At 41.3% G+C, this 20,107-nt stretch overlaps 1 protein-coding gene across 5 annotated transcripts in view; it reads right to left on the reverse strand.

Moving 5' to 3' along the window:
- The window catches only part of NREP (neuronal regeneration related protein), a 28,964-nt gene extending 22,385 nt beyond the window's left edge, over positions 1-6,579 (reverse strand). The window contains exons 1-3 of one of the 5 annotated variants that reach the window (XM_053911396.1): positions 6,559-6,579; positions 5,995-6,036; positions 4,648-4,711 (exon numbers count right to left, since the gene is read on the reverse strand). In XM_053911396.1, coding sequence (XP_053767371.1) covers positions 4,648-4,662 — 15 coding nt within the window. In that variant the 5' untranslated portion in view covers positions 4,663-4,711; positions 5,995-6,036; positions 6,559-6,579. The other 4 variants (XM_045197659.3, XM_024563302.4, XM_071219398.1 and 1 more) reach the window with 4 other exon arrangements.
- Between the last annotated feature and the right edge of the window lie 13,528 nt (positions 6,580-20,107).

Genomic DNA, 20,107 nt, shown 5'->3' on the forward strand with positions numbered 1-20,107 from the left:
TAATTTAGTTGGACAAGGAAAGAAATGCATATGATCCAACCAACAAATGCAAAAGAGTATAATCTAATGGTATACCCAGGTTAATACCGAGTCATTGCTACTAATAACTGAATTGGTATCTAGAGTTTACTTGAGGGCCATGTTAATGCTTAAATCCTAAATTGTTAGAGCTGCTAATACTTGTCATACACTAATAGATCAATTTCAGAGTCACTGCTATTCTTTAAACCACCGAGATGAGAAATTCTTGAAGCTATCCCTACATGCAAAATATGTCTGGAAATACCCATTTCAGATAAATTTACACCCAATAAATAATATTTTTAGCAGTCATAATTTCTACAGATGTGAGCTAAGATTTATGGTTAGCCTGTTTTCCAGTTCAATGCAAAGGAGAAGTTTAACATTGGAATCTTTTAACATATCTTTACCAACCAAGATGACATAGTCCAAGTGCATTCAATACATTTTCCTCTGATATATTCTAATTGGATTTGCTGATAAAATTTCTTGGTCCCTAGTCTTTTCCTGTATAACAAAGGAATTATTCAAATAATTCAGACAAGTCCTTCCCACTCCTATATCACTCCAGCAACATTTTAAACAACCAAAATGAATCAGATGAAATCAAGTGTTTTTTTTTTAACATAATTATTCAGATAACTATCTCAACCCTCCATTTCACTTTGCTTGTGAGGATAAGACCTTAAAAGACTTTCCAGTCAGAAACAGCACTAAGTAAATATCTGCAAATTGAAGGAAGTCATAGTATTTCACTCCAAGGCTCCCAAGTCAGTCCAGGGTAGATGGACATTTAATGTACAAAACTAGAAATATGGAGGTTCCTCACTTTTTTAGTAAAATATTCCTGTTTTAAAAGTCTTTTTTTCCTACTTGAAAAGTATTCATCCTAGGATGTAAAATAAAGTGAACTCCTTCAGTGTATTTATCATGATCTGATTTACATACAAGTTTTTAGGAACTCTATTGGGTTAAAATAGAATGATACCTTGAAAAGGTATTTATTCCAAGATTTCTGCTAATATACCTTCTGCCTGAATTATATACGTAGCTCAAAAGGAAGCTGGACTGAGGTTAAACCCAGACAGACCATCCTTACTGTCCTAATTCCCCCACACAATCCCCAGTTCTCCCCTCACAGTGTGCTGAAAGGCCTGGTGAAAGAGAAAATAGTACCATATAAAATTACCCTCCTAGGTATTCTTCAGCATCTCCAGTCAAGAATCACTGTGAGCAAGTTGCAAATTTACATTCTAAAACCCAATGGTACAGCAACCAACAGGACCACATCCCTCCTCAATCTTTGTCTTTTTCTTTCAACAGGAAAACCGTATGTTAATGGCGAGATTATTCAAAGAGTCTCCTTGTAAACCCATGAATGCCACTTCACAGACTGCAGAAAGCTGAGCTCTATGAACCATACAATGGAGTCAACTCATCTTTTTTAACAGCTCAGCATCACCCTTAAAGAGAACTTACATTGTTCCAATTCCTAGGTCTCTGTTAAAGCATACTGAGCCCATGCTTTCTGCCACTGTGAGTCCTTGGCACACACGTACTCAGAGCCAAGTTCACTGCACAGAGGGTAGGCATGTTGAAAATCAGAACCTAACCTTGACATTGGATTAAATAATTAATTTTTCCAACTATTCAATAAGACCATCTGTGTATTCTGAAGTATTTTCTTCTCACTGAGTATAAAAAGTAAGTACCTTTAAAATAAAACACCTAAATACCAAGGACCCATACAAAATGTAACCTAAGAAATTAAAATTTAGCAAAATGCCAAACATAAAGAAATGCTGCAGATCTTCTATAGACTCAAAATATCCTGTTAATTGCTTTTTTTAAAAAAAAAGGGCAACAGGAAAAAGGCATGTTTACTAAAAAATTTTAAAAGTTGGGGAATGAGTTATTTAAAAAAACATTCTGTTCAACCAAGACATGGAAAACGATACCAAAATTAAAACTTTTAAGAGGACTCCTGAGTCGCACAATCCCAGGTGCACCGTGATCTATGTAAATGGCACCTCCTGCAGTTGTGCTTAAAGGGCCCTGACACAGAATAGTGTGATCAGTGTCCCCTGGAGTTACCAAAGTGGCTGTATTTTTTTGATAATGCAAAAGGCACTCTAGGGTTCATGAGAGAATCTCCAAATTACTGTTGTAAAACATTATCATTTTAGGATTATGTAAAATGTCTAGATATTGAATCACTCTGTTTTTGAATTCTGGAATCTACCAGTTAATTTCTTTTACTGGAATGAGTGAGCCAATTATAAATTTGTATTTGGGAGGGGGCTAAGGGGGGAAAATTGGGACAACTGTAATAGCATAATCAATAAAATATAATTTCAAAAATAAAAAATATATATTACTGAGCAATAAAAACAATAAATAAATAAATTTGTATTTGGAATAAACACTTTACTAAATAGGCTAAATACACTGACATTAGATCCTCTTTAGTGTTTTAAATTATGTAAATGAAATAACATGTTTAACAGAAAGGGCATTTATACATTATCTAGAGGAGGCCAGGTGTTAAATCTGTTTCTCTAGCAGCAGTTTCTATTGAATGTGGGCTAAAGTCTTTAAGGAAGCCAGTTACAGATCAGCAAAGTAATTTCAGTTTTAATCAAGGAAAGAAAATAACTTCATTTTGCCAAAAAGGAAAAAGTGGAGGCACAAAACACCTCTAATATGAGTTTTTAAAAAACACAATTGAAACATTTGTTTCACACTTACATGTACAAAGAGTTTTAAGAGCTCAGACCTCCCGGAGTAAGAGAATTGCTAGAAAGTTACTTGGAATCACCCACAGACAATAACTGTCGGTGGTTTCATTTCAGGCAATGGGCTTGCGCCAAACGGGACTGACATCTTGATGAAAGGATCACCAAAAAGTTGTGAGAATTTTTCCATGAGTAAAAATCCTTCCAAGAGCAACAAACTGTGATTTCCCATTCTGCCCCCATACATAAATGACAACTGCAAGAAATTAACAACATGTAATAGTAATTCCAATTTGCTCTTCTGCATTCAAATCATTCCAACTCTCATTCCCAGCTCTGGCACACATGCTTGCTTTCCACAAAGCTCCTTCCACTCACTGTTACAAAAACATGTTATTTTTACTCTTTGAACTTGATCTATAGGGCTACTTTGGCAGGGTCAGCAGGCAAACTTATGTTTAACCAAACTGATCACCTGACATAGCACAACTATCTGTGGTGACACAGAGAGTAAGGTTCTGGGATAAAGAGCTAAAGGCAAGGTGATGTGGCAAGTCACAGTAAAAGATAATTAAAGAAAAAACAAAAATACTTTGCGGCAGTTCACTGTGTCACCATCCTGGTACTCTGGGACAATGGCTAATTAGGAATGCGATATGCAGTTAGGAACCATTGCACAAAACCTGCCATCAGCCAATTTTCTGTTCGTCCCTTTTGCTCTTCCACCTCAAGTTTCCTAATTCGATCATTATCAAAGTCCGAGCAGAAGCCGTTTTATGGGGTGCTTCGAAACCCACCTGTTGAAAGACAAGTGAAGCACACACAGGACAGAGCGAGCCTATTTGACAACAGTATTCAAACTGAACTCATTTCATTGCTTCTGATTCATTTTTCCCCTTGGAAGTTTATACTTGGGTTGTTCTCAAAGAAAACATCAAGTATATCAGATTCAATTTTGATTCATTAAAATCCACCCTCGTTTAAAAGGAAAAACTAAAACTAAATTTGGAAATCACACATTCTAAGTGGCAAAGAGGTGTTTTAAAGAGTATAAACATCTGCAACAGAACATGCTGTGAATATACCTTCTGCCTGAATTATCTCTGAAAAGTTTCATATTATCCCTATTTTTTTCCAGTTCAACTTTTTTCACAAAGGAAATTTTTCATACAAGATTGATATACTTATTCAGCTGCATTTAACATATATTTCCTCTAATTCTTTATTTAATCAGCCATCAAACACTCAGCTGCCTTCTCTGTGGATTATGATGCTGGTGAGAAATAGTTACACTTCTATTTAGAGAGTAACATACTTGATTTCTAAAACTGAGTAGATATCCCTCACAAATGAAGGTTATACATAAAAAAAAAATAATGCTAATTAGAATTCAGATACAGTAGACAGTGTGGATCAGTAAGAAAAGTCCATGTTCTTCATATCTATTGCCATTAAGGATAGCAGATACCATAATAATTTCATAGCCTGGCACAGACCCTTCGTCTGTGGGTAAGTTCTGTCTCCCTCCCACGTGAGCACCACTGCTTTGTCTGAGACCTACTGCGGTCACCTGTTCCATGCATGTCACAGCACAGCACTCTGCTTAAAGAACAGAATGGTCTCTGGGGTTCAAGTGAGATAAGTCTTCCCTTCTAAAAAAGGAATTTCAGTATTCTATTCAACATGACTGAAAATCAAAAGATCTAACCCCACATCCAATTCATACAAATTGCTGTACTGCAAAGCTCCCACATGCTGGAGATAGAACCTTTTAAAGGTCAGATGGGGTAGAACAATGAAGGGTTGAGGCGGGATGAAGGTGAGTGGTTGGTATTTATATGGAATGAAGGTGGAATAAGACTGATAATCTCCTCTCATGACCAATTCTTACCATTTTGAGAATCATAACAGTCTTCGTTGAGCACCCTCCCTCTCTTCAGTCCAGGGAGACCAACCTGCAAAATACGTTTAAATACAGTGGACAAATCGCCTCACCACAGGTCAGCAAATGGAAAAATGCCTGTTTAGAGGTTACAGACAAATAACTGTTTCTGCGGTTAATATAAGTTGCATGCAAATTATTGTTATTACTGGGGCTCCTGAAAGAGCTTCCCAGCCGGTTTATAGGCTGAAATAGGGGACAAAGGAATCCTTGGTACCTGGCTTTGCAGAGTCCTGGGCTATTCTTAGTGTTTGGTTCATTTTTAAATTGCAGTTCAAAAGGTTTAGCAACTTAAAAGTAGAACCAAGTGATAAAAATAGATTGTTTTCTGGCTGCTCTTTGTTCCCAGACATACTACTGGCAGTATATTTGCAATCAAGACAGCAGAATAGGAATCAGCCTTCCACCGTGTAGTGTAATGCCTCAGAGTGGATATTTTTGGAAATGGCACTGCATTACATAACCTTCCGTGTTTAAAAAAAAAAAAACACACTACACTGGGGGGAAAGTCAGGAATATACACCATTATGCCCTTCTCCCTAAACCAAATCAACATTAACGTACATGCTGCAGTGATTTCCCTCTCAACCTTCATGTCATCAGAATACAGTTCTTTTGTTCACATAAGTTATGACAAAAATTAGCATGAATGGAGAAACTAAAAGTTCTCAAAAGGGTATCATAAACTCGTAGAGTTTTCCTGTTATTATACATACATATAAATGCAAATCAGATTATTATCATCATCAAGCAAAAAGCAGTCATTTGTTTTTAAGCCCTCTTTCCTTCCCCCAAAGTTCAACTGCTTTATAATAAAATGCAGGGGGAAAGTGTTGAAAGATTGAATGCCCCAAAAGACCCTTGGCGGCAACAGCAGCATTGAAAGAGTAATAAAGTGTAAGGATGGAGGGACACAAATCCATTTAATAAAGGGGGAGGGGTGCATGCACCAAAGTGCATTTAATGCCAAGAAACAAAACAGTTCCTAAACAATGCTTTATCAGCAAGAACAAAAATTAATCACACCAACAAGAAAAAAAAAACCCACCCCCTTCCCCAAAGAATTCTCCCTCTTAACTTGTGCATTTTTTTAAGCCCAAGTTAAATGCCAACCTTAATGCAGCAGGACCAAAATGCCAGAATTTCTCCAAGGTACACGCTTCAGCTCTTTAAAATTTAGAGGGAAGAAGCATGAACTCTGCAGGGTTGAAGGGTCCAGCTAAGAGCAAAGGCAAGAAATCGACACAAAAGAGAAAGCAGCGCTCCCGGCCGGGGATGGGAATGGCATATACTTACAGACAAAAGCCCCGCTCCCTGTTCACTCTCTCCTCTCTACACCTGAAACACAAATGTGGATGAAAAAGGGCATCATGCTAGAAAGACAGCTGGGGGGAGGGGGGAGGGGGAAGGGGTGGGGGAAGAGGAGGGAGGAGGGGGAAGGGGAAACAAAACCCAAACCGCCTTCACTTCCAAGAAGTGCAGCCTTGGAAAAAGAAGGAGGGGAAGGTCTCCCTGCCTCGTGCTCTCTCTTCAAGAGTGTGTGTGTGTCTCTAAGACAGTCTCTCTCTCTCTCTTCCCACCTCTCTTTCTCTCCCTCTCTCCGCTGCTAGTGTGCTAGTGAACAATGAGCTAATTCTGATGGGGCTGGCGCAGCGCCAGCGCCCCAGCCTTGCTGCCACTGTGCTGCCGCGGCGGAGCCAGACTGCTTACTCGGCAGGAATCGGCGACTTGGGGCCCCGTCGGCGAGCGGCCAACGTGCGCGCGCCCCGGTCCCCCGCACCCACGGCACCCCGCGCCGCGTCACCCCCTCGGAGCCCGCCGGCCCCTGGGGGACAAAGGGGCCCCTGCAGCTCGACGCACCGCCCCGGCTCCGCCCCCGGAGCAAGGCGCTCACACACCCGGCCCGGCCTCTCCCGCCCCCGGCGGGCTTCTCCGCCTCGACGTGCGGTTGCTTTTCAGACAAATAAGGAGGTGGAGGAGGCGGTTTGGGGGCACGCCAAGCGTGAAGGCGGCCAGGGCGCTGCACAGCCCGGCGGCCAGCCAGGGCCGCGGGGAGAGGCGGCGCGGCCCGTACTGTAATAATAAACCTGCAGCAGAGGGCATCTGAGGGAAAGAGGACGCGACGGGCGGCAGCCGCCTTCCCTTTTATGTTCCTGTCCCGAGCAAAGCAGAAAATGGTGCCGATGGCGGCAGCGACACACAGACACACAGATCCGGCGCCACACGCGTTTGCGCACGGCCCCGTGTGGGTCCCACCGGGTACGCGCGCCCCGCTCCCGCCCACGAGGAAGCCCAGGGCGAAGCAGCCCCTAGGCCGGGCCCAGAAGCCTGTGGCTGCGCGCGCACACTGGGGCACACACTTGGACACACTCAAGCATGGACTGCAAGAGCTGGGACTGGTGTGATCAGCCCAACACACACTTCCCTGGCAATCCCTTCTCCTTTCCTGAAGGACTTAGCACGTCCCCCAGTCCCTGCCCCCCTGAAATAGTACTTTTTAAAATTGGAGAGTGCTTTTTTAAAAAGTGCTTTGCATTTCTGATTTTTTAAAAAGTCATCTCTTATTTAAAATATCTTTTCATAGTAATGTAATAGGCCAAGATTTTGCTATGAACTCGAACAAACTGGTTTTGTTGCCAACAAAACAGGATATTTTATAGTATCAGATGTTAAAGAGGAAGGTTATTTTCCAATTAAATTGCTTTGCCAAGATAAAAATTTATAAAGGACCGTGATGTCTTCTACATTTGCCATCCACATTTTACTTTTAGTCACTAAAAGCAATGTTTTCTGTTACAACGGTTGAAAGAAAAGGGGGGAATTTATAAAAACATGTTTATAGAATATCTTACTTTTTAGATGTTAGTAATTTGAGTGCACAGAAATAACACATATTAAAAAGCAATGTTTTACACTCTTAATCCTAAAGAGTAAATCCTCTACAAGCTTGTTGCTAGGAATATATAGAACCCTTTCAGGCTATAAAGCCATTGCAGCAAATACTTCGACGGACAGTGGGTGTTATGTTTAAGGGGCCCGCTGGGAGCTTCCCCGAATTAATCTAAAACATAGCAGTCATTTTCCTGTGCGTGCGCATGTTTACACACGAAACAAAAAAGCAAGCAAAAAAACATCTTAACTTGGAGCCATTGCTAGGAACAAAGGGGAGAAATAAAACTTAAACTTCCCTAATGCCTTCAAGGCCAGAGGTCACCCACCAGGGAACTGATGAAGGAAGGTCTGGGCAGTAAGGAGGGTGCTGGGAGAGGGCAGACACTGGGGGGCTGCTTCAGCAAACTGGTCAAGGGCACCTCAACATGGAGAACTTGGTCATTCACCTCAGTCAGACTTGAAAAGAAACCCAAGAGGGCACCACCACGCCAACCGAAAGTCCATCCCAGGAAGACATGTTCAAAAGTTGCTTCTACAATAAGACATACACAACATACATATATATACACACACTTCCTTCAGGGTTTATGTAAAACTTACCTAACGTAAGATGTTCTTTCAAAAAGGGAAATTTGAGATGTATTGTGTGTTAAATTTCTTCATTGTAACCACAGACATACAGGTGACATAGATATATTTTTTAAGAAATAAGAATACAGGGTCAGAATCACAGTCTATTTACTACTGTGTTCCGAAAAACAGTCACAATCCGACTATTCAAGAACCACTCTTGAGTCTACCTGCTTGTAGGAGACCGCTGGCTGCTAGGGACATGAGGGAACTTCAGGCCACGTCACCTCACTCAGGAACTGTAGCAATAGCTACCTCATAGGGCGCCTAGTTACCATGCTCTGCCCCTCCCATCTGTCCTGTAGGTTGTGTGGGATACCCACGGGCCTGAAATACCTTCCTAGCCATGGTGCCTGCTACTTTATTACAGGACAGAGACCGTGCTTAGGCTTCCACTCCGAACTTGCCACAACGTGGCCACGATTTTCCTTTCCAGCTTTATTGTCCATTTCTTTAATCCCTGTCCCAATCATGGAATGTCATCCTGAGCTTCATTCTGAATGATTACGTAGGGCATACATTCATTCCCACACCATTAACAGTCAGGAAGCCAAGTCATGGAAAGACTGACTTAAACCAGAGTGTCTCAACCTCAGCACTCTTGATGTTTGGGGCTGGAACGATAATTCTCGGATGCGGCCACAGGGTGGGCTGAAAGGAATGTGGAGGGGCAGGACTGTCCTGTTCACTGTAGGATGTTTAGCAGCATCTCCAGCCTCTACCAACTGAATGCCCACAGGAAACCCCAGCTGTGACAACCACATGTGTGTCCTGACATTGTCAAAAGTTCCCTGGAGAGCAAACACCCCTGGCTGAGAACCACTGACTTAAATAATCAGATCCATTCCTTGAGATGGGAAAGAAGTGACCTCCCTTGAGCCACGTGGACTGAATGCAGGAGAGACAGAGACCTGAGCAAAAGCAAAGTTTTCTTAGGGGAGAGGAAAAGGAAGTAGGCAATATCCTTATCTTCATGAAATTTATAGTCTGGGCGAGGGGATGGAAACTATCGAAGCCCAATGACGGTGCAGGGTGATAAAGGCAACTGTCCGGCTCCGCGCAAGGCACACCGTGAGCCCCAAGGCTCCTCTCTAAATCGAACCCACAGTTCAAAGAAAGTTTCCTAAAGGAGGTGATGCTTAAACTAATTTTGTGGAGAATAAACAGAAGTCAGAAAAATTGGAGAAAGGAGAATGAAACATTCTGGGCAGAGGCAGGGACAGATCACGAGTCCCTGACATGTGTACCGTAGCCCATCAGAGGGCGTGGTGGAAAGGAGAGGATGCGCGTTCTGTTAGATATAGGCTTTTCCTTCACGCTTCCTAACACATTTCATTCTCAAGTGTGTCTTCACATGTCCAGCTACATCTCAAGTACATATTCCTACAATTGTGTTTCTTTTCAGTCTGTGTCGCTGCTTGGAGTGACAAGTTCCATAAGTGAGTTCCAGGTGAAAGGTTGCGTATAAAAGTGGTTAGATCCCGGTCTGTGTGACCCTGGAGAAGTTAGTTTACCTTTTAGTCTCAGTCAAGTGGGCTTTATTCCATGGTGCCAGAGTGCCACGTCATGTAAAATTATGGATAGTGTTTGGCATTTTAGTTAGCGTTACATAACTATAGCAAGAGCTATTACGGGTACTTATAGAATAAAACTTGTATGACGATCATTATCTACTCCGCCTCTCACTCTAGCCTCATCCTTAGTCCCTCTTTGGTCAGCCTGATTGAGGGGCAGCTTTGCACTGAGTCACTCTGTTGTATGACTCTTGGAGCTTTTCACATGCTATTCCTGCTGCCAGAACACTCCTTTGCCCTTCAGTATGTCCTCTCTCGCTAATTCTTTATAAATTTCAGTTATGTATCACTTCCTGTAGGAAACTCTCCCTGAACCGCGGGTCTGGTTTCTGGAAGAATCCTTGTGGTCACAGTACGCCCTGTGCAGAACTCCCAATTGTCCTCACCACACTGCACTGTAACTCTGGCTTTACTTCTCTGTCTTCACCACCGGACTGTACATTCCGCGAAGGAGCAGACTGTAGTAGACTCTATTGGTCACCGGCCAAACACGCATTGTCTCCTTCCTCCTACTCTTTCTTAATTAAACCCTGACTTTTTCCCGGTCTCCATCCTTCCCCCATATAATCCGAAAGTTCCAGGGAAAGTGACCCCAAGAAGTAGGTTCTAATTATTTTATCCAGTCAGTGTATTGAATTGTTTGGCTCTGATAATGGGCTAGAGATGAGCATGTAACCTAAGTTCAACCAGTCAGACTGAAGGGAAATAATTTTACCGCATGCTTGAGCTAAGAAATTGAATTCTATACTTAAAGCAATACAGAACTGCTGAAGAGATTTAACCTGAAAATGACTTTTTTTTCCTAGAAAGATTATTCTTAGTGCAATTTGGAGGATGGATTGGGGAGGAGAGAAGGGGCAGAATTGAGGAAGTGAGATAGATCATTAAGAGACTTCTATAGTAATCCAGGTGAGTAAATAAAAACGGCCCCAAATAAGGTAGAGACCATTGTACCAGAGAGGAGGGAAGGGGTCAAGTTACATCCTGGAGCTAGAATTGCACTACGCAGCAGGGACTTGACAGAGTACTGGAGAGTAGCTGGGGAAAAAAGCCTGCTTCTGTGATGTTGGTCTTTCCTGAAACAGAAAGTGCAGAAAGAATAGTGTGGATTTGGGAGAAGGGGTGATAATGAGTTTAGTTTTGTATCTGCTGAGTGTAGAACTCACATACTCAGTATTTCAACAGCAAGCCCTGAGTAATTTTCTTATCACCATTTCCCTTTTCCTCTTGCTTTCTTCCTATAATCCACTCCAAAATTCGTATGTTGAAGTCCTAAACCCCAGTACCTCAGAAGATGACTGTATTTGGATAGAGGATCTTTAAAGTGGTAATTAAGGTCCAATAAGGTCATGAGGATGGGCCCTAATCTAATAAGTCCCAATAAAAAGAGGCAATTAGGACACAGGCACGCACAGGAGGCCAAGGGAAGACACAAGGAGAAGATGGCCATCTATCAGCCAAGGAAAACAGCCTCCAAAGACACCAACTCTGATCTCCAGAACTGTAAGAGAGTACATTTCTGCTGTTTAAATCTCCCAGTCTGTGTTACTTTGTTATGGCAGACCAGCAAACTAATATACCTCCCTTATAGCACACATTCAGAAGACTAAAGAATTGGTAATATTCCTGTTGGCCATGAGTTTTAGGATATAAAAAATGGAAAGTCCAAGAAGGAGCCTGAAGCTATGTCCACCAACATACGCCAGAAGTAACGTGTCCACCAATGGAAAGGCTTTGTCCAAAGCCAGAAAGTCACATTCCGTGTGTGGAGGAAAGCTGCAGTCATGGAGGCTCATCTGGAATCCAAGGCTGGTGGTTCTCGGAACGGCATTCCAAAGCACATAAGGAAACCTCCTTACAGTCGGCCCTGTCCCCTTGCAAGTAAGTGTCCAGCTGTATTTACTCAGCTGCTGAAGGCAGCGCAGATGAGAGGATTCTCCACGTCACCACTGAGAAACCCACACTGAGAACAGGTTCAGGAAAGTGCCTTCAGATTTGAGAATTCAGTGACAGGCAGGACACAAAGCAGCAAGAACTGAGCCACTGACATTGGGGGCATTGGCAATGAAAGGAAGGAAGATTGCTGTAAATTTAGCAAAATGTGAAGCCTGAGTGTAAATGTGAATATTGGGTGACTTGTCACCTGTATCACTCTATAAAACATAAGGATGAACTTAGCATTTAAAAGATAATGAAGGACAATTGTAAGAGGTGAAATCTTGCAGAAATCATGGTGCTCTCAATGTTGTATTTGTCCAACATCTGGAAATAATTAAAAATCCCTGGAAAAGTCAAGCCGGCGCTCCTGGAGGTGGAGAGCAAGCTAGCTGTTGCAGAAACAGAGATAAATGGAAAGAATGTCTCAGAGGAAGAATTATCCAGAATATCCCACCACGCAAGGCAGACCATATGAAACACATTTAAAAATTAGCCTCTGCTTGCCTTAAAACTGATCTGATTGGTGATACAAAACTTAAAAAATAATACTGGTGGTTAATGCTTTCCAAAAAAGTAAAAGGAAATTATTTTCAAATCCCAGTGTGTGTGTGCCTGTGTGTGTTAGCTAATTAGCCTTAAAAAATAATTTTTTTTCCTATGGGAAACTCAGAATTTTTCAGTTGATTAAAGTAATCACTGGATATTCTCCATAACACTGGGGAAGGCAAAAATGTGTTCTAAGAAGCTGACAGAATATAAGCCACTCTGCTATATGAAGGTAGCGCTTCTCATTCAAGAGGTGGAGTAACCAAAGGGTCTCTGAACTTAAATATCCCTTGATACTGTGTTGATACTTGATACTGTGTATAGCAAAAGGCTATACATCTAATTTTACAATTCATTCAAGAATCTTGACTGAGGAAACTTCTGCCCCATCGCAGTGGGGTTGGTCATCCTCAGACTTTAGGGTTCAGTAGGTGCTGAGATATCCAGGGTTATAGTTTGGGGCACCTTCACTTAGGCACCTTCCTCACCTGACCACTCAGTGGACAGTAGACATGGAAGGAGGCTGACCAAACAGAGAAACAGCTGGGTGGAAGACAGAAGACTCTTTGCCTTTAGAATGGTGTTGTTCCTTTCAGAAGTTGGGGGCAATTTACCTCCTGTCCTTGTGAAGATATTCCAAAACGTAAACCGTTGCCAGAAACTTTAGACATAGGTGATGTGGTCCCCTGGAATTCATGAAAATATACATGAAAGAATAATGAAGGTGTGTGGGTTTAACAATGATAATCTCACACGTTTGTTTTACTTTATTTTTAACTTGTAAACTATTTGTTTTTATTTAAATAAATGAATGAATGAATAAACAAATGTCATTAGCCACAAGAATCAGATGGGAAAATGGAGTAGGGATCTCCCTGATTGGACTACCTAAAGCATCGCTAGACTGTATTCTTTTCTACCCAAATCCCTCAATTTCCCAGAGATAGCATCTGAAACAAGCATTCCCCATGAGCAGGCAGTTACATTATGTAGTCTTTTCATCAGTTCTGCTATATCAGTGTCTTCACCTCGCAGACGGAAAACTGAGGGGGAGCAGTTCAGCCATCCCATTGGTCAACACCAGTGAACTGTGGAGCTGCTGCTCCAGCATCCAGGCTCCTCCCTCCTCGCTCTTGCTCCTCCCCCGCTGTGCCTTCAGGGCTAGAAACACCCAAATGGACACTGCTTAGTCCTTCACTCCTTGACTCCCTTTAATGTCTTGACCTTACTCTCTGGCGTCTTCTTTGACTTTTTCACAGACTCATCTTCTGTCTTCTACCCCACAAATTCTGGAAATTTATAGGAACAAGTTGGTTCTGCAGGCGAAACAATTTGTAAAAATGGCAACTAAGCTATCCCTAAAACAGCTTGTGATTCTTTGAGATGATTAATTTATGGTTTTGAATGACAGAATGTGCCAATTATTTCACTAAACACTGGTAATGACATATTGTCAGAAAACAAAACTGCAAAACCAAGGTCTTCTCCCACTCCACGCACACACATTCATTTGCATATCCATCACTACAGCTCCTGGTAAGGTGCACAGATTTCATAACTTCAGGTTTAACTGGTTTTGGTGTTGTATGTAGCCCTGACCTTCTAAATTAAACACCTTGCTGAAGTTAAAAAGTGTGTCTTAATCATTTTTTAAAAACTGTAGTTTCCTTTTTGTTGATCCTCAAAGGCATCATAATACAACAGTGAGAATTTGACTCTGGATTGGGAAGACTCATGAGACTTTCCTAAGGATTCTGAGAATGAGCACTTTGAGAAGCTGAAATCGGGACAGTTCCAAGAAAAGTTGCCAGGTTTTTATTTGCATGTATTTGCCTCATTTTGCACCAAAAAGTCAGTGCCTTAAAGCATCCAGCTGTAATCCCTTAACTACGCCCTGAAGAGTTGAAAGTGTGAAGTCTTAGGGTTTCACCATCAAGAACACAAGGGTGGAGGGTGGTGCAAGGTGGGTCTCTGTTGTCCATCTCAAGTTGCCTCCCACATACTGAGCCCACCCGGGAAGAACATCTGACACCTCCCTTCTTAGGTCTCCCTCCCCCCAGAGCGTTGTCTCTTCCTCTCTTTCTCTTCTCATCTCCAGGGAGTTCTGTTGCTTCCTCCACACAAACTGGAGTTCAAACTAGCAATCCATTGAATTTCTCCTCTATGGGGGTTGGCGTCCTTCCAATTGTGGTGGGAGAAAGGGGCCAAGGCCCAGGAGATGGGTGGGTGAGGGCTTTCTTCTTGGAAGAGTTTGACAAGGGGGAAAATTTTCTTTGACATAAATTAAATAGGTGCTAATTCTTCACTGATTGCTAAGTTCAGAAACTTCTTGGTTTCTCTGTCAACAAATTTACTATTTTCAGTTTTGCAGTTTTAAATGTCCTGAGTTATTTTGTCTACTTTTCATAAGTTGCAATTTCCTTTAACATCAACACCACCCCAGGGATTTAAGGACACACATGAACAGAGCCTCAGTCTGTGATATGTAAACACATCCTTGTCTTCAGGAATCCAAGCAGTCAAGACTTCTGACACTTCAGCTGAGGCACGCTAAACGGAGATGAGATGGAACTGTGTTTTTGGAACATACATGAAGATAGATTTTATGTGACAAATTAATGAAACAAATAAGACTTAAGCTTTTCAAAGTCTAGCTTTATATTTTAAAGTCTAGCGTCAGCACACTTTCAGTAATTTTCACAAAATGTGCTGCAAATTAGAAAAAGAAGCTTGTTTATTAAAGCACTCCCTGAAAAATCCATGTTTACAAGCAGTTCACTGGCAACTCTTGCAGGAATCCCTGTCTCCAACACGGACCTATTGTCCTTTGTGTAAGTGTCCGAGGCACGTCCTCACCTGAATGGCTCTCCTCATAAACTCACCTTGTCCTAAACGGCACAAGGCACCTCCCCTGGAAGGCTGGGAATATCTTTTGCTCTTATGCAAATGGTCACACTGCCACATACTCAACACAAGGTGAGAACCTTTCTTAACTTGGTCTTCCAATGGGTCCCCAGTTGGTGTTAATCCTTTACCTTCAACAGGGTCTTTCAAGCATCAGGTCAAGCGTTACCTGCTGTGTGAAGCTTCCTGGATGGCCCTGGTTTTTCCTCATGACACCATTCACTTGACTAAATAAATATTAATTGAGTATTTGCTTACTATGTTCAAGGCAAAGTGCTAAACATTGGAGATAGAGCAGTAAAGAAGATAGACCTAGAATTAAGTTTCTATCCTAATGGAACTTAATTCTACAATTACAATAACAAATTCAAGACACAAGTAAACACATTAGTAAGCAAGGCACTTTCAGATAAACAATGGTGTTTTTAAAAAGTCACATGGCAAAGAATGGCTGGGGACCAGGTGAGGGAAGTGGTGTTTGGAAAAGGTCTCCAGGAGTTGATACTTGAGCTAAGACCTGAATAATGAGATGGAGCCAGCAATTAAAATATGGGGCATAGGCCTTCCTATCAGAAGGGGGAAAGCAAGTGCAAAGGCACCGAGGCATGAATTGGTGGGGGCATTCAAGGAATAGGAAGAGTGTGATTGAAATAATGTGGCTGGAGTGTAGTGAGCAGAAGAAAAGAGTGATAAAGATGAGCTCAGACCTTGGAAGACTTTCATTGTTTGTGTTACTTGTCACCAGACTTTGGGAATCATTACTTTTGATTTTTAAATCCCTAGTGTCTGACACAGAACCTGGCACTAAGTAGCTGAAATATCGGTTTAATGTACAAATAGGAAAGAACACATGTTTTTCTTCAAAAACAAAGTTTGGAGTGGCTAAATTGATTCAAGATAATGAAGTTTTGCTAAATGTTTAATAAATCACTAATATTCAATTTTAAAGATACACAGAATGTGGAGAATTATGAAAGCAAACTATAGTGTTTCTCTTTGGGCTGTAAAGGCAGCTTCTTAACGTTAACTTTGGAATGCATTTGAAGTGCTAGAATTATTTATCTTCAAACTTAACCACACCAAGCTCAAGTTTGATGTAGTGCCAAAGTTGAAATGAAGTTGGTGCTAATTTGACTAGACTTCAGGAAGAATAAATAATGAATTATTTCCAAACCCCTCTCCCTGGGCAAGCAAGAGAGAAAAATACTATAGCTTGATATGAATGAGGTGCTTGTTTGTTTCTTTCAAATTCTAATGCTTATTCTTGGAACCTTTATTTCTCCCAGAAAAGAAACATTTAAAACACAATATTGTGATTTCACCCAAAGAACAAAAGTGTTCAAACTTATTTTTTCCATTCATGTTAGTATGTTTAATTTTTCCCCTAAAAGCCTTTAGAAGAATAGCACTGATACACCATTTAGAAATAGTGAAATGATGCAGAACGTGTTTAAGTCGTATGTAAAGATGAATGAGTGCCGGGAGGAAGACATGAAAGGAGCAGGCACTGAGCTGACGTGTTTGGAGAGGTGCTGTGTTCAGCATGTTCACCTATGTGATCTGCCTCGAAATTCATTGAATACTTTGAGTTAGGTATTAGTTAACTCATTTAACTCAGAGCAGGTCCAGGATTACTGAGTAAATAATTTGCCTTATATCATATGTGGTTTTAAAGGATGGAGATAGGGTTGGAAAGCAGGACTGCCTGACTGGAGGCTTTGTGCTCTTTTACATGTATGTGTTAAAATATACCTGTGTATAAAACTATCGAGCATATGCATTTTAACATAATATACACATCTGTTCCAATAGAAAATTTAGAAGCAGAATTTTATGGTGCCATCAAAATTTAGTATTTCCCTAGCCTGATATAAACCAAAAATCGCGCCAAAGTCCCTAAGAACATGCTGTATGACTTCAGTTTTGGCTAAAAAAATGAAGCAAAGGAACTTTGGTTACAGAATAATTTTTAAAAATATATCTGCTGTTAAAATTATATAGCTGACAGGTTGTTATAAATGTCACCGTAAAATACTGTCAGGAGGAAATGTTTTAGAGGAAATGGAATTATTGGGAATTCCATGATCCATAAGAAGAGGAGGTTCCTCCAAATCCCTTCCAGTTATAACCCCCTAAAATCCTGTGACTTTAAAGCTTGAAATGGAACTGTTGTATACAAATCTACAAGTGAAGTCTTCTGCTCCAATGCATTTCTTTAGTTGCTGTTAAACTGTGATGATTTGTAAAATTATTATCTCAGTCACACTCTGTGTGGTCAAGGGTCTCACTTTTGCACACCCGATAAACAATCAGAAGTGGCAGAATGGAAGGTTTTATTTTTATTTTTAGTTCTTCAGTAGTTTTGAAATATAATTCTGTTGTCATTTTTGTTAGTGCTTGCTTCACTAAATTTTAGAAATGACTCTGAGATTTTCATCTTTAAGATGCAAATATTTTAAAAAAGGGCAGTTACATTTCCACCTAAGAAACATTCCAGTTTCTGAATGTCTGGAGGTTCAGGCGCAATAAGCAAATCATCATTCGATTTAGGGGAACTTCTTATGCACTTGGTGAGCATACTTAGTCTGGCCCCCATAGAGGAAAAGGTGTACGGCCTCAGAGCTGCACAGCTGACTCATCTCCTCCAGCTCCTTACCAAACACATTGGCATGGATGCCTCGGGCTCTTTATGGGACCTGTCATCACGGCCTCGGGCAGGGAGCATGGCGGGGGCGGGGGGAGGCAAAAGGTAGGTAGGTCTCCCATGAAGATCGTAACTACAATTGCTTTAGAAATAACACCTGGAAGATGCTATTTTCTTGAACTGCTCTTTTTCAAGAATCTTCCTTATTACAGATTATTAATCATAGAGGTTTCATATAAATGATGAGGAATTTCAAGGCATGATAGTTTTGGGTTAAGTAATGTTATCTTGTTACTAATGGTTACTGCTGCTTAGTTTCTCTTAAGCAGCAGGTGATGATGTTCAGATATCTATTTTAGGGTCCATGTTTATCTGTATTCACCTGAAGTCAGTATGGTAGCGATAGGTCCAGAAGTTTACTATATGTAAACACACTGTCTTTCAACCATTAAGTATATTTACACATCACCTGTATGACAGTAAAGTGTGCAAGTTACAGTACATATAACTTTCATTCAGTTTTCTGAGCCTTTACTTATTTAAAAAAAATTCTAAGAAATCACCATGTACCCCACAGAGTGTGTACTGTGTCCTTAGATGAATCCGTTGCTCAAGGAAACTACAATCTAGGGGAGAGATAGAATTATAAGCATGTATCAAAATCCTAGTAGATACCTATTTCTCTAAAACAAATATAATGAATAGTTTTCATAGGTTATTATTAGTCCTGACCACTGAAAAAAATGATATGGTGCTTATATTTTACTCCAAACAAAGAGTGGGAGCAAATTTCTTTGCTCAAGAAATTTGGAGATGATTATTTATTCCACTGAGAATATTTCACAATGGGGATTTATCTTCAGTGAAACTTGTCTGGGAAGGCTCAGAATCCATCTTCTTTAGTTGTTCAACAAAGATCAGTAAGAATTTTCCTCTGGGTAGATTGTGATTAAAATTCTCTTGCAAGATGTCTCTTTGCTCTCCACTAAGAAGACCCCAGAACCAAAGATAAGATTTCAAATGATCTAGGGTTCTTATCCTACCACATGGAATATTTCTTTGTTCAAAAATATATTGCTTTCTCTAGAGTGCCAAATATTCTTGTCTGTTTTTCTAAAACCCTGATAAGTCCAAATTTGGTATGTGTCATCACAGAGTTCTAACTGTTCTGTTCCCGGAGCCCTGCATGATGCAGCAACCTCAAGGGGCTTAGGGTCACCCCAAAGGTGAGCTTAGACCAGAGACACAGAACCACACCATGGGCCAGGAAGGGCCCTCACCCCAGGCTGCAGGGTAAAGGGGAGGAGAAGCTCCTTGTGTATTTTTTTACTTTGATTTTCTGAGAGTTTATAAACCAGCTGAGAAATTCTTAATTCAATATATATTCCCAGAAGTTAGACTGAAGCCTCAAGATGAAGAACTCTACAAATTTCATTCAAGTAACCAAAATTCATTAGCTCTCCTTACATTACATGTCCAGCATTGAGCTGGTGAGGAGAGAGAAGGAGGGTGGGGAGGAGGAGGGGAGGAGGAGGGGGAGGAGGAAGAGGAGGAGGAGAAGGAGGAGGGGGGAGGAGGAAAGAAAAAAATAATATGGTAGATAGATCAATGGCCCCCCAAGATGTCTATGTCCTCTCCCTACAACCTCTGAGTACGTTACCTTACATGGTAAAAGGAACTTTGCGTCTGTGATTAAAGTTGTATACCTTAAGACAGTAAGATTATCCTGAACTGTTCAGTTGTGCCTATGAAATTCCATGGTCCTCTAAAAGCAGAGAACCTCTTCCAGCTGCAACATGGAGAGGAAGAGATACCACAGACAGGAGAATTCAGAGAGATTCAAAAACTGAGAATGAATCAACACTCTGCTGTGGGCTTGAAAATGGAAGGCTCAGTGAGGCAGACGTGCAGGTGGATTTAGGGAGCAAACAGAAGTTCCTCACTGACAGCCAACAAGGGAACGGGGATTCCAGCTCCACAGTCTCAGGGAACCAAATTCTGCCAACAACCCCAATGAGCTTGGAGATGGATTCACCCCCTACCCCCACCCCAGAGGCTTCAGAAAGCAGCCTGCTGACCCTCTGGTTTCTGTCTTAAGAATCTAAGCAGAGGATCCCACTGAGCCATGATGACCCGGACTTCTAACTTGCAGAACTGTGAGATAAAAAATGCGTGCTGTTTTAACTGCTAAATTTGTGGTAATTTGTAATGGTAGCAGTAGAAAAGTGATACAAAATAATAAATGGTCCCTGGCTGCAAAGAATCTAACGGAGGAGAAAAT

This window comes from Desmodus rotundus, chromosome 1 (genome assembly GCF_022682495.2).
Source record: "Desmodus rotundus isolate HL8 chromosome 1, HLdesRot8A.1, whole genome shotgun sequence".
Lineage (NCBI taxonomy): Eukaryota > Metazoa > Chordata > Mammalia > Chiroptera > Phyllostomidae > Desmodus > Desmodus rotundus.